The following is a 14,230-nucleotide window of genomic DNA, read 5'->3' as shown; positions in this document are numbered from 1 at the left end:
GTTGACTCAGAGGAAAGAAGCTGTGAACATGGGCCTGGCTTGAACCAAGGAATATCAGGGAACACAAAGTTATAGGCCCAGAGATTAATAAATGCAAAGGGCTAAGTAATCGTGACTAGCAACTCGTTTTGGGTACATTACCACATTTGTAGGGGCGCAGGGATGACGACGTCTTCTGCCGAGAACACACGTGTGGGAGCGTGGACAAATGGTGTCTCTTGTGTATTTCTTCAAGTCGTAGATTGGGGCGGAAAAAGGCGTGTGAGATGATGAAAGGCCGCCGTTTAATGTCAGTCGCGTGTGGGAGACTTGCAATCCCCCTTGCAGTCTTCTAAGGCCACGTGGAATGGAACACGGGCACACAGGGCGGCGATGGGATCCACGTGGCGGCGAGCGGAAGAGGAGGGCAGGGGCAAAGGACCGAGACTTGACTTGTTCTATATAAACTATAGCGCGTGTGAGGGGAGAGCTGTCCTGGCCCTGACCTTTTATTGCTTCTGGACAGGGGTAGGGGGGCGATGTCCTGACCCAGGTCGCCGACCCGGATATCATAGAAAACGATTTTCTTTCCCTGTACCAAAGAAAACAGTGCAAAGCCAGTTTACTGTCCCCAAACTATTATATTTTCTCTGAGCCCCTATTACCCCGACCTTCAAAGGTTCAAACCAACCCAAAGCAGGGAAGGAGAAGAGTTTCCTAGCGGATTTTGGCGCTACTTTACAATATATATATATACATATATAAACATTATATATATGTGAGTGTGTGTGTGTGAATGGGAAGATTTCCAGATGAAACTGTTTAAACGCTCCATTTCCAGCAAGTATACCCATGCAACGCCTTTGCTCTTAAGGAAGCTTTAAAAAAACATTTATTCTAAAATTCTCCTTCCTCGTCTTTCGAAGAAGAACTCCCCCCCCCCTTTTTTTTTGTACGTACGAAAGAGAATACTCGAAGCCCGTAGATGAAGTGACAACGCGTGACGGGCACGATTTCGTAAGAACCCGAGAGATTAGAATGCAAATTGGGGGGGTTCCCTGTACCCCGATACTTCGCTCTTCCTGAAGTATCTAGTTTCAAGTGGTTTGGTACATTCCAAGATGAGAAGCATTATGACAGGATATGAGACTTTTTATCATCCTTTTGGTTTTCTCAATTGTTTTTTCAAGTTTCCAGTTATTGTTTTTGTGTGGAGATTTTTATTTGTTGAATTATGTTTAGTAAATTCATATTTTCAATATATATTTTATTCTCACGTGTGTATTATATGTTGTGAAGTTTGCATTACAGTTTAATAGCTTTTATTTTTCTTGTACCATAAGGCTTTTCTAACATTTTCATTTCATAATTGTGAGAAGAAAGAAACAAGATACCGTCAGCGAAATTAATAACCGCATAATGTTAGGCGCCTAAAAATACAACCTCATAATCTGCATTCACCTTTCTTTGAGAGTTTTCTGCAAAGCGGGTTCCTGGGGACATTTGGGCCATTTTAGATGCTGCCATTGACCATTAGAAAGCTGTTATGATATATCAACGTGACAAGTGACAAGTGGCAGGTGACGGGAGACAATAAACAATAGGCACAATCTTGGGTTGTACCACTGTCTCTGAACCTTGGTTTTCCACAATCTTGGGTTCGTGGACCCTTTCATTAGGGTACACTCAAGAAAGCTTTCCAGTCATTTGATCGAGTATTTCACCGATTTCTTATTTAGTACTTTATCCTTTATCGACTACAACTCCTTTCTTTTATTTTAATCCAGCTTGCTCTAAAATACATTATGAACTTTATTCAAAGCTGGCAAAATGTGGGTTCAATGAAAATGACTTTGAACTTTATTCGAAGTCAGCAAGTAATCTGTCAGTCAAACGATTTCTTGAAATATAAATTTTTGTCAGTTGAGAGTTTTATCTATACTGAGTAATATTAATATCATCCCTCAAATCGCAATAAGGAAAATTTTCCAAAATTTTTGAATTTTTTTCCTAGATGGTCATTGTACTTGACGTTTAAGCAGAAAATATGACACCGAATTGATCATGAATTTACTCGTATTTAAAAGATATGGTTGAATATCTCATTAAAAGTACCCTTCAGTATATCGCAGAGATCTTGAAGTTTCATAATGTGCACTTAATTAAGCATTTCTTCATCTGTTTCTCAGGTGAGGTGGAGAATGCGGCTTCACATAGCGATCGCCTTGACGGCGCTCTCCTTAGGGGGAGCCTCGTCGAAATACGAGAATGGGAGAGGAATCTTGGATTGGCTGAGCGTGGACTCCTACCCAGATGTACAGCCAGGTGAGAGAGAGAGAGAGAGAGAATGGAGTGTTCTGCGACCCAAATGCACGTTTTGTTTGTGTGTGTCTGTGTGTATTTTACGGTATATCTCAAACTTAAATGTGACTTCATTATCTGTCTTTTACGATTTGGAGATGCCATCTAGTGAAATTCTTTCAGTTTTCCACACCAGTCTAGTTTTCCTTCTCTTTACAAAACTGTCTCTCCCTTGTTTAACTGTCATGTCTGACCAAATAATGTATCAGACCTAATGACCGTCGGTGGGACAAGTTTTTAGCTGACGATGCTCCAGACGATTCGTGTCGAGTCAAACCCATGACTCAGCAATGACACGAAAGATGTCCGTGAAACGCATTAGGCTTGACCCTCCCCCCCTGACTGACGCATTCCTTCGACCTAACAGGACACGCCCCTGCTCGCTCTTCCGTCGAACCCGTAGGAGGGGAGATCCTGCAGGAGGAAGGACGCAGAAGGACTGACAAGAAAACTAAGCTCGATGTTGCTGTCCATTCCTCGCAAGAGCAGAACATCGTCCATGGTCAAGAAGGCATAGTAAGTACTTAAAGAGTTGACAAAGATTTTGGAATTCCAAATTTCCAGACGTAACCTGAGGTCAGTTCGGGTTTGGGCAGTAAGCACTTGAGATAGATTTTCACTGCATTTGGAGCTCTAAATTTTCAGACGCGTTTTACAGATCAGGTAAGGCTCGGGGTCAGACAGATATGGATGTGACAATTAATACGCCGACGCGAAAGTAGTTGAAGTGTTGCCTTCCTGTTACGCAGCTGGGTTACGAAGCGAAGGTTATAACGGTTTTGACCCTGTATTTCGTTTCGTTAGTTGACGCTCATTTCTTTCAGTGAATCCTTGCGTGAAAATGTAATGAATTGTCTAAATTCATGAAAATCAAAACATTGCTATATTCAGACTCGTTACACGAGACGTTTTCTAGCTTAAGATTGTCTCTGGATTCTCTTACTTTTGGCAGCTTTAGTTTAATGTTATTTTGCTTTTAATTTACGAGTTCTTCTTCTGTCTTTTTGAAACCTGTGATATTTAGACCCCAAAATAATATTTCTTATCAGTTGTCTGCAGAACTGATGTTGGAAATCAATGTAAAATAATTGAATATCAGACTGTTAAAACATCTTCATGGAAACTTGCATTTCAGGCACCCATCTTATCACTACCCGTACCAGCTCCTCTCCCGATACCCGCCCCATTGTCAATTGGCAGTGGCCTCAAGCCCACAGGCTCTTTAGGCGGTGGTGGAGGGGGCGGGCTTGGGCTTAAGCCCGGCGGTGGCATCCTAGGTCACGGCGGCGTTGATGGAGGCGGACCTCAAACAGGGTGGGGCTGGGGATGGATTTCAGACTTCATGAAGGGACCATCATGGGGTTCCGGCTGGCCAGGACTCTTTCCAGGACAGGGAGTTAGCGGAGGTCCTGGAACCGGAATTGGCAATAAACCTAGTGATGGCTCATATTTGGGCACCAACGGCAGACCTACGCACTCCGGAGAGGATGACGGTATCGTCTCTGTGACTTACGGCAAACCACCTCCCGAACATTACAACACACACGGCCCTGGCATCTTCAATCCATTCGCCGGCTGGTTATACCCAGACCCTGGTTTCGGCTATCCAAAGGGAGGAGCACCAGTTGCGGACTTAGACTCTCCTACTACCTCAGAGGTCTTGGTCGTTAGGTATCCCGAATTCATCAAGACTATCGGAAGAGGAATCAGCCAAGTAAGGACACCTAAAGCAGCTCTTAACAAATCCATTCTCCTGCCGACATACTGAAATAATGAGGGAATGTGGTTGGAGAGCGATATTCTTTTGATGTTAACAGCATGTGACCGTCCATAGGCCTATGAGACATGTCCTGTGAATAGCTACTTATTAAAATTAGGAAATCATAACAGTAGACTATGCCCTTTTAGCTTTGCCATTTCACTTATTTTGGGAGATTATCGACTGTTGGGAATAAACTGTTTCGTGATATTTCGAGGTATTCAGTTATTCATAACTTTTGCAAAGAAGTAACTGTAGATTTAGCTAAGAGTTCCTGATAAATGAAGTCCCATTTTAGGCCTCATCAGTTAGAAAAGTAGATTCCAAGTAAAGGACTTTACGCTCTGCTCTTCAGCGTACTTGAACTAGACCCACTCCTCTTTCCAGATGACGAACGCTATGAAGAACCTCGGGGAGGGCTTCACTCATTCCATAACGAAAGGAATCCACGACGCCAGCGCCGGCATTGGCAGCGGCGTCTACTCGATCATCCCGCTGGAGGAGGTGGGCAACGAGTTCCAGGACAAAGGGAACCAAAACTTCCCCAGCAAGGGTGGCTTAGGTGGTGGCTTAGGCGGACTTGGACTTGGACTTGGACTTGGAGGCAAACCTGGTTTGGGCGGCGGTGGCGGTGGCGGCAAACCTGGTTTTGGTCAAGGTGGAGGCGGCGGACCAGTTTCCACTGTTTATGTCGATAAGCACCCCAGGTACGAAGGCATGAGCAGTACTGAGATTTTCATACCCGTTACTATAGTGATTTGCCAGTCATTTTTTATCCAAACACACACACACACAGATATATATATATATATATATATATATATATATATATATATATATATATATATATATATATATATATATATATATATATATATATATGAAAAATGGTTGCCTTAGTCTAATGGTAGAACACTGGGTTCGAGTTCACAAGGTATGTAGTTCGCTCCTGACTTCGCCCCAACAGCCGATCGACAGCAAGCATTGGCCACAAGCGTCATTTAAGATCAAGAAAAAGTTTCTTGGTGTTAAGAACCTAATTCTTAGAGACTTCCTGAGAACCAGAAGGCTCCACCATCCTAATTCTATCGCCACCCCTCCGGAGAGAGAGAGAGAGAGAGAGAGAGAGAGAGAGAGAGAGAGAGAGAGAGAGAGAGAGAGTCTCACTTATGTGGAAACTCGAGCATATAAGATGGTTCACAGAACAGGTCTTCAATAGTACAAAAATTAAATGACGAGATATCTTGTATGGGAGAGTGGGAACTGGTTTAACACAAGAACAAAAGTTTAATACTAATAAAAAAAATTGTGATTTTACCAATTGTCAGTATCTAGACAGTAAGCTCTATCAGATCTAGGTATGACAGATACTAGGCCTATGGGTATTATTTTCTACAGTAATAAAAATCTAAATTTTTTCTTCAATAATGAAAACCCTAATTTATGGTAACTTATTCAGTCTACACGTATGGACGTATCTTCATTTGCATAATCCCCTTCATCGTCTATTTATTTCGATCTTATTTATTCCCTCTGGCGGGAACAGCGTCCCCACAAGTGGCATTGGATCGTGGTTCCCCAAACCTAGCTCCTGGTTCGGTTCCTCCTACATAGATCCCGATACAACGTCCACCGTCTACGTCGACAAAGGATCTTCAGGCATTGGCCACAAGGGCCGTCATTAATGGTAATCTGAATTCCATGTCACTGTTTCTTCCTTCAATTAAGAGATTTTGCATTCCACTTCAAGAATACTTTAACTTGTTAAGATACTGCAGGCATTTTATGTCGAAATTGCTTCCTTTAGTGAAGATGTTTTGCATTTAGTGTCTGAGTTGCTTTCATTAATCAAATTATTTTGCATTTCATGTGCAGATTCTTTCTGTTAATTAAGATGTTTTGCATTTCACGTTAAAACCACTTCCGGAACCACTTTTTAAAGCATTGACCTGTTATCGTAATCTCGTTGCATATCAAGAATTCAGAACTTGTTAGCAAAGGATTTTTAGTTCCAAAATACTTTTGATGATTTTATGAATTTCCCTTTGAATCTCAGGTCACGAAGAAGCTGTGGAAGAGATTAAGGACTTGAAGTTCCGGTGAAGAGAAGTGCAAAGGAGTTAAGTTCGGCTGTGAAGCTCTGCAGATGGAACTTTGTTCAACTTCAGACAGAACTTCACGGAAAGGGAAAGAACGAAAGACTAGGAAAGCTCAAAAGAATAAAATCTCCCTTCGGCTGGTCCGAAGGCTTAACAAGAATTACTTTTAGCATTTAACTAGGTCTACAGATTCTGGTAATCGGGCCAGTTAATTTAGCAGTAATTAAACATAGTCAGTTATTGCTAGCTCAATTAAGGCTCTCTTTTTATCTCTTATGTTTCCATTGAATCAATTTCGACTCCTCATTCCTGATAATTATTCTCACAGATTGCATTTTTTCACATTCAGGTACTGCCTATTTATTCTTCATTTATATATATTGTAATATAACTTATTCATTTTTTGTAAGAGTCCTTTTTTTTTTTTTAGGATGTTAATGTTATTATTTCAGAAAGGTTTACAACGAGTGATGATGAAACAGTAGTATTTATGTTTTCATAGTGGATATGTTCGTAGTTTTTACTGAATAAAACGAAAAAAAGGCAAGTTGTTTCATTAATTCTTTCGCACGGGAGACACAGAATAGAAATACCTGTAAAAGGCTCATTAAAAACAGCGACCCGAACTGGGGATTAGGCTGAGAAGAAGAGGAAGAAGAATAGAAGCGTCCCGTTCCTTTTAATAGGCTAGGTTTAGAGGGTGATGTTGGCTAGTCCCGCGCCCCTCCTAAACCTTCTTTTTCTCACGGATGAACCTACAATTTATCTTTAAATAATTAAAAGGTATCACTGATAAATATGAAACTCATCCAACATTAACGCTTCTGCTTTCGATTTTGTTTCTCTTTAACCTTTCCTCTCTTCGGATGTCAGTGATTCAATTAACGTTTTAAGCAAATAAATGCTGTATCTGTTTAATACTTTAAAAGCTTGCGTAGCTTCTGTCTTTATCAAAGTGTATTTAATATAATGATTTTCCCAGGGGGGTGGGGATGTGAATCTAGCTAGGTTTGGGCAGAAGGGTAACGTACTTAATTCAAACTACGCCAGCTTAATGGCCAATTACCCGATTAAGAACCGTATGGTTTGACATACATTACCCCTCCCCTCTCCTCTCTCTCTCTCTCTCTCTCTCTCTCTCTCTCTCTCTCTCTCTCTCTCTCTCTCTGTGCGTCCTTGACATGAGGTCACATTGCGAGTAGTCTGTGTTTGGTTAAAAAGCTAAGTATACCTTAGTTTAACCAGACCACTGAGCTGATTAACAGCTCTCCTAGGACTGGCCCGAAGGATTAGATTTATTTTACGTGGCTAAGAACCAACTGGTTACCTAGCAACGGGTACTATTATTTATTATCTTAACTGTCATCTCTCTATCTCTCTCTCTGCCTGCCTTCTCTGACTGTAAACTGGTGACGGAGAGACGAAGAGACCTATTATATCCAGTCAGCTATTCATTAACAGGAATTGAAATCAAGTACCCCCCGCCTTATTGCCTTCAGATTATTGTCAAAAGACAGAATCTGTCTCAGCTGCTGCGTGAATTTATGAAGTAATAAAAGGAATGGAGCACAGTGTCAGCGACGATAGGAATATTTCAAATGCCATTGTGCTTTGAAATATTCCTATCATCACTGACACTTGATGGGATGAAGGCAAACAGAACCACGGAATACGTTCATAATTCGTAACCTAATACCTATCATACCCACTTTATACTTCGGAATACCCAGTGGGCACTGAGAGTACCAAAGCCCTTACGGAATAAACGGATAGAAAGCTTCCTTCTGATATCAGGTCAATGTCAGATATCATTTATATTAAAACGGGTGACCTTTAGTATGGAACGAGACTATTTCAGTTGCATCAGAGTGCTGTATATTTGCTATAACAGTTGAGCATATTCTTGATATTTTCATCACTTGTGCAGAATGCAGAATTACTTAGCGATCTCTTATCACTAAAAAAAATTATACTGAAGAAAATGAAGGTTTTCATCATTTTCTCAGAAGTTACAGATGTTCATTACCACCCTATTTACAAGGCCCTAAAATAACAATTGGCCTCGCTGGAGTCTATTTATAGCCTAGTTATTTATGTAGTTCTGTAACTGAATAATGAACATTTCTAAAACATTGATGGCCACTTACAATTATGTTAATTGAAAGTCTCCTCTTCATTTCAAGTAAACCGCTTACAAAAAGACTCTAGATTTTTAAGATTAAGCTAGCACATTAAAATCAGTTGCGTCAATCAGTTGTGTTATGCATTTTAAGTAAATTATGTAACGAAGCTGATTTTGTGGTGTTAACTTAATTAAAGAAAATCTAGAGGCTTTTTGTCTTCGAAAAGTTTCAAATATGCATGTGTATTCTAGCGCTGGCTTTAGGTGGTCTGATTTGCACAAAAATGCAATCAGCGAATTTTTAAGAGATTTTTTTTTTGGAAGTCCTGACCTATTCACTATCTTCGAAAAACGATCAGTGAAAAGGGGTTTATAAAAGAAAACTTACTCCATTACTGAAAAAATATTTTGGCCAGTGATAGAACTTTCCAAGAAAAAATAGGTCCTGCATAAGAAAGATGGATAGCAATATTAAACGAACGTGATCTTTGGGGGCTACAAATAATGGTGTTTGTATAAATGGTCTGGCAAATGAAATGCACAACAAGATAATTAAGTTATACGTCAATATGACTTACTATTAATGAAAAATACAAGAATGAAACTTGATAAGAGCTGAACAGCCTTGAGTGAGCGATAGCTTGCAACTAAGATTCCGAAATGGTTCAGGCAAGAGTACCATACATCTGGCACGAAAACTTGCCAGTAGGAAATGGAAAGTTGATTTAGGACATGCACAAACCAATGTTGAACTTTTTGAGGATGAACACCCTTAAAAACAATAGTGAACCGTAGTGATATTATCGTGAAATCTATTAAAATTCGCGCTGTAAAGAAGAGTCTGTTTTGCACAGTCACAGAAGGCACAATGAAACACGAGTCTTTTGGTGACCTTATGAAAAACTTAACAGAAAAAAACCCGCCTTCTTAAGTACAGCGAAAGGAAAACATTAGGTCTGACAAGACTCATATACAGTAAATATTTCATCGTTTCCACCAAGGAGTAACGAATAAGGTTCAAAATGTCATACTCCAGCTTCTTCAGTTATGGCTTCAGTTATATTGTGCAACTTTGCGCACAGCTAACTCGTACACATGCGCATCATTTCATGTGCATAATACTAATTAGGAAATATATTATGTCGTTGACGAAGTGTGTATAACTGGACATGAGTAAGGGAGACGAACTTTCTGATCAGAATTGGAAGATTGCGATGGAGCGGTGCTGCCCACACAACTTTCTTTTTTTTTTTTTTTTTTTGGATGAAATGTTTTGGGCTACTTTGCATGCTTCTTTCATTTTTTCTGAAAGGACCACAAACCTCTCCATTCACTTGCTTCCGTTGCTATAGGGACCTTTTTAACAAAACCACGTCATTGGCTTACTGATATCCACTTGTACACGCTCAGCCATTCACTATTTCCTTATTCTATATTTCACTACAATCGGAAAAATTCAAACATGTTCCATCAGCTAACGTATTCCGTTTGTTTTCAATGTTCCCAGTATTATCCAGCTGGGGTATGACAATTACCAACACTTCACTTCAGGTTTTTTTTTTTTATTACTGATACTTGTTTACATAACTTTGGATGCGAGATACAGGAACGGTCGTTCGCTATTGCCCGTCAGTTCTGTGGAAAATGAAAGAAAACAGAAAAGTACTAAGGCCTGCGAAAAGACTTGAGAAGCCTACTGGATATGCCAGTAGAATTAGGGCACATGATCATCGAAGCAATTGGCACGATACAGACATCTCCGAAGGTAGATTTAGATAAACTGGCAGGCCGAGTTCCCTCGGCCTTATGCAGAAGAGCGTGCTTCTAGCAACAGTACGAATTTTTGGGAAAGTGATGGACTTAAGGAAGCAGGCTAGACTGTGATAAATTAAAGAAATGAATAAATAAATAAATGAATAAATAAATAAAAAAGTTAAATAAATTAATCAATCAATCAATTAAATAAATAAATAAATATGAAATGTATTAGTAATAGTAATAGTTTCGAATCTGAATTAATACTGATGCGTCAACGTTCTCATGCATTATTTACATCATTCTTTATTAGTTTCTAAAATAAAATTTTTCATAAATGTATAAAAATATTTCAAATACCGCAAGAAACTCGAGATGCTTTCTTTGAGGAGGGGTACAGTCTTGCGGGATGACCTCAGGATGTAAACTTAAGGTTGGATGCTAAATATTGTAGCCATAACTTCCATATAAGAATTCATAATAATAATTCATATAAATTATTATTCACATAAAGTTCTCTTGAAATGCCTTAGGTAAAAGCCTGTTGGTGCAAGCAAAGGTAGCCTAAGCACAGCACTATATGCCTACAATGTTTAGTTTTAAATTCCCCAGAAATATTAATTCTTACGGTATTTCTAACCATTTTTTTATAATTATTTATAAAGCTTTCATATTATTTCATAAGTCTATTCTGTTCTCTTTCATGCCTATTTAAATGGAGAGGAAACTAACTCAATGCAAGCTAATAAATCTTTCAGAAAATTAGAGTTACCCTTATTCTAAACGTGAGAGCTTCGTTTTCTTTTAGGGTCAGTATTGTGGAAGAACTATTTTTAATGTATAACTAAAGTAATTTTGAGGAACACAGAACATTCCCTCAAAATGGAAACAAAATTGTGAAGTGCTTTATCTTACCTATTTGATGTTTATTTCCTTGATAATAGAGGTATTCAGTCTTATTTTAATAGCAATTCCACCTCAATTCCTTACAGTTTGGTGTACACTGAACTTATCGCATTCCCCAAAGTCTAAACATTTTTCAACTGATTACCTACATGCACAAACCGGATACTAGGCTAATCATCATAGTAATGTGAATAAATGTTTGTTCAGCCTTAATCTACAGATTTAATAGAGCTTAAGAATTTATTACCTGAACATCAACAATGTTCGCCTAGCCTATGTTAAACGGCACCTATAGACTAGATGTGGCAGTAACGACATAGTAGAAGATGCAGTCTATGGTAATAGCCTACCATCCTAATGTAAAAGGCCTGAATCCCTGAAAATTTTCGTGGTTGTTCCATCTTTTTCAGCTGATACGAGTCCGACCTCGTACTACTGTTAGTCAACTTAAGAATGAAAGAAAAAAAAAAAAGCTTGCCCCATCAGCATTTTCAGTTTCATGCAGATATTTCAAATTTTCGAACCGTCCATCCAAGAGTTGTCACTGTTCTAAAATTGTTAAATCATCCTATCCCCTCTGCCCTTCTGGTGTAAGCTTTTCAGGACGTTCTCTAATTCGTCAATATCCTTGCAACGAACAATAAAGATTCCTGTACATTTACAGATCCATGTTAGAGAGTTTTTTCCCAAAAAGGCTAAGGCTTCTGATATTTTGCTCTTGTATTTAAAGCCACAATGGTCTTCGATATTCACTGACACAAGAAATCAATACTCCCTAATCTTTCTCCATCTTTGAATAGTTAAAGGCAGCTATTTAATTCATGTCCCATTATTAAGCATTGTTCGCAGCTTGGTCTGCTTTCTTCTCATGGTCTGAAAGTCTTGAAAATGGCGATCCCACCAAAATTCATGGCATTAATAACAAACATCAAAGTAGGGGACTTATCCTCCTCAACAGAAACATTCACAAATAACAATCCTCCTAAACAGAAATATTCGCCTATAACAAAAACAATAAGTAGGTAATCTTTGAGTATATATCATTATCAGTTTCAAAAGCTACCTCAGAAATGAAAAACGTAACCACTGCATAGAACAGATTTACTCAATATCCAAGACGTTTCTGCATAATTATCGCAATTTTATTTCATTTCTGATTTTGTTACTTATAGAAACCATAAAGTTCTCCGACGAGGATGGGATTCGAACCCACGCAGGGAGACCCTATTGGATTAGCAGTCCAACGCCTTAACCACTCGGCCACCTCGTCAACCGGTAGGCTCTGCCAAAATGAAACATGTTATAGAAAACATGTCCCCTTAATGTGTAGCCATAACGTATTCGATTTTCGTTGATAGAAAACAGATTACAGTGCCTAGACGGTAATGAAGCAAATGACATAAATATAAAGTCACCCCGCAATTCTCAAGAAACTCGGAGTATCTTACTTTCTTCAGGTTACTTTATTAACTTAATTAAGAGAAGAGACAATCTTCTTTAGGAAGAAGATCTCAATATCAACATCTCTATCACAAATGGATGGGAGTATTTGGTAGTTGAAGGGCGTTCAGCGCACATTCCTTTCAGTTATGCTTTGTTTCAATGATTCGAGTATCTGCTCTTGTTATTAGCGTTTGCTGGGTCATCTTAGGTACTACACCTGGTTGACTCTCGAACGATGGCGGCCATATAACCAGTGTTCGCAAACACTGAGCTATAAGATACCCTGTGAACTGTGGCCTGGTAATAGTAGTAGTAGTAATGGGTGGAGCAGAAGGAAGGCTTTGCCTTTACAACGGCCCAAGTTTTCGGTCCTGAATTTAGGTTCTTGTGCTGGAAAGAACACTTAGGCACACTTTACCTTTTTCTTATTAGTTTAATTAATTTTTTTTACTGATATTTGTTATATTTTACGAATTATCGGTTTTATATGTGTTTATGTTTATTTGTAATCGACTCTATAAATCTAAAACTGTTAATCGATATTTGTTTTTGTATATATTGAATGCTAATTTCTTCTTTTTTTTCTTTTCTTTGTTCTTTCCACAAATGAGTTATTTATTATATTAGCTTGCTTGGTAAGTTCAGAACCTTTTGGTATTGGTCCAAAAGACCCTCTGTCTCCATGAATAATAATAATAATAATAATAATAATAATAATAATAATAATAATAATACATGCCTGGTATTAAGTCCTGGTATAAACACACCTCTGCATCAAACTTACTAGAATCGCCATATTGTGTACAAAAATAAACTTCCTCGGCTTCTTGTATAATTTCCAGTACTCAGCATACTCATTTTCAGGCTGGTACCAACGCAGATATTACCTAGGAACATTATCTTAATGCTTCCTCCAAATCCATAATCCACAAAAAATTTTGATGCTTATTTAAAAGAACTCTTTATTCATTTTGTCTTGTCGTTTACTCTGCCGAAATTAGTCTGATATCTAAACTTGATTCAGGACTTTTAAATGTTTTTGTCGTTGTTTAAATCACTTTACATGTTTCCACAGTATTAACATTCGTTTCTTAGTGCATAAAGACCCTTTCTCTCTTGCTGTTTGTTTCTTACATTTTCTCCTTCCACCGCATATTATCTTCCAAATCAAGCAAAGTCAACGCTCTTGATCTAAGTATCTTTACTGAAGCTATCTTTACCTTGCTTTTCACTTTCCCCTCAGCATCTCTCTAACTGGTCCTTGTCCTCATGAGTTTTCTAATACTTCGTATAGTTATACCTTATCCCCTATATTTCCAACCTTTTATCTCCCTTCTCATTCATGCGCTCATATAATCTATAATGCTAACATGTGTTGCATAACGCAAAGTTATGCACAGTATAACATCAATCTAGTTGGAGACAATACCCAAGGTAACTGATGGTGGCCTAAGCTAGACAATAATTAATTTCTTTACAGCTTCCTTCTAATCTTGCTTAAATGAAGAAAATAATAACCACCGTTATCAAATTCTGATAGTAACATTATTCTCAGTACACAACAGTGATTCAGGTCGGCTCTAGCGTTTCAGAAGATTGACAAGTGCGCTCGACTACGAACACCTGTTGAATATCAGCTGACATCGAGGCAAGGTTGCATCACGTTGCTTCTGTCACTCATTCGTTCAATGAAACTGGTAACTTGCCAGTGTCAGCCAGTCAGAGAGTCGATGGAGGAGTCTTTAATTTAACGTAATTAATTTCCTTTTCCTTCTACAGTAATTTAAAGAAATATATAATGTTTCT

The 14,230-nt window shown here is 38.6% G+C and overlaps 1 protein-coding gene and 1 non-coding gene across 2 annotated transcripts in view; one reads left to right on the top strand and one right to left on the bottom strand.

Moving 5' to 3' along the window:
- The window catches only part of LOC136854195 (loricrin-like), a 15,173-nt gene extending 8,456 nt beyond the window's left edge, over positions 1-6,717 (top strand). Inside the window, exons 2-7 of the mRNA XM_067130500.1 lie at positions 2,169-2,304; positions 2,708-2,856; positions 3,476-4,054; positions 4,487-4,806; positions 5,646-5,786; positions 6,156-6,717. Coding sequence (XP_066986601.1) covers positions 2,181-2,304; positions 2,708-2,856; positions 3,476-4,054; positions 4,487-4,806; positions 5,646-5,784 — 1,311 coding nt within the window. The 5' untranslated portion in view covers positions 2,169-2,180 and the 3' untranslated portion in view covers positions 5,785-5,786; positions 6,156-6,717. The remainder of the gene's footprint in view (positions 1-2,168; positions 2,305-2,707; positions 2,857-3,475; positions 4,055-4,486; positions 4,807-5,645; positions 5,787-6,155) is intronic.
- Positions 6,718-12,169: 5,452 nt separating this feature from the next.
- Positions 12,170-12,251, bottom strand: TRNAS-GCU (transfer RNA serine (anticodon GCU)). The gene has a single exon. It is a non-coding gene; the product is annotated as a tRNA-Ser (tRNA).
- Between the last annotated feature and the right edge of the window lie 1,979 nt (positions 12,252-14,230).

Source organism: Macrobrachium rosenbergii, chromosome 28 (assembly GCF_040412425.1).
Source record: "Macrobrachium rosenbergii isolate ZJJX-2024 chromosome 28, ASM4041242v1, whole genome shotgun sequence".
NCBI classification, from domain to species: Eukaryota; Metazoa; Arthropoda; class Malacostraca; order Decapoda; family Palaemonidae; genus Macrobrachium; species Macrobrachium rosenbergii.
The sequence above is the reverse complement of the archived record's forward strand: the minus strand, read 5'-3'. Positions and strand labels throughout refer to the sequence as shown.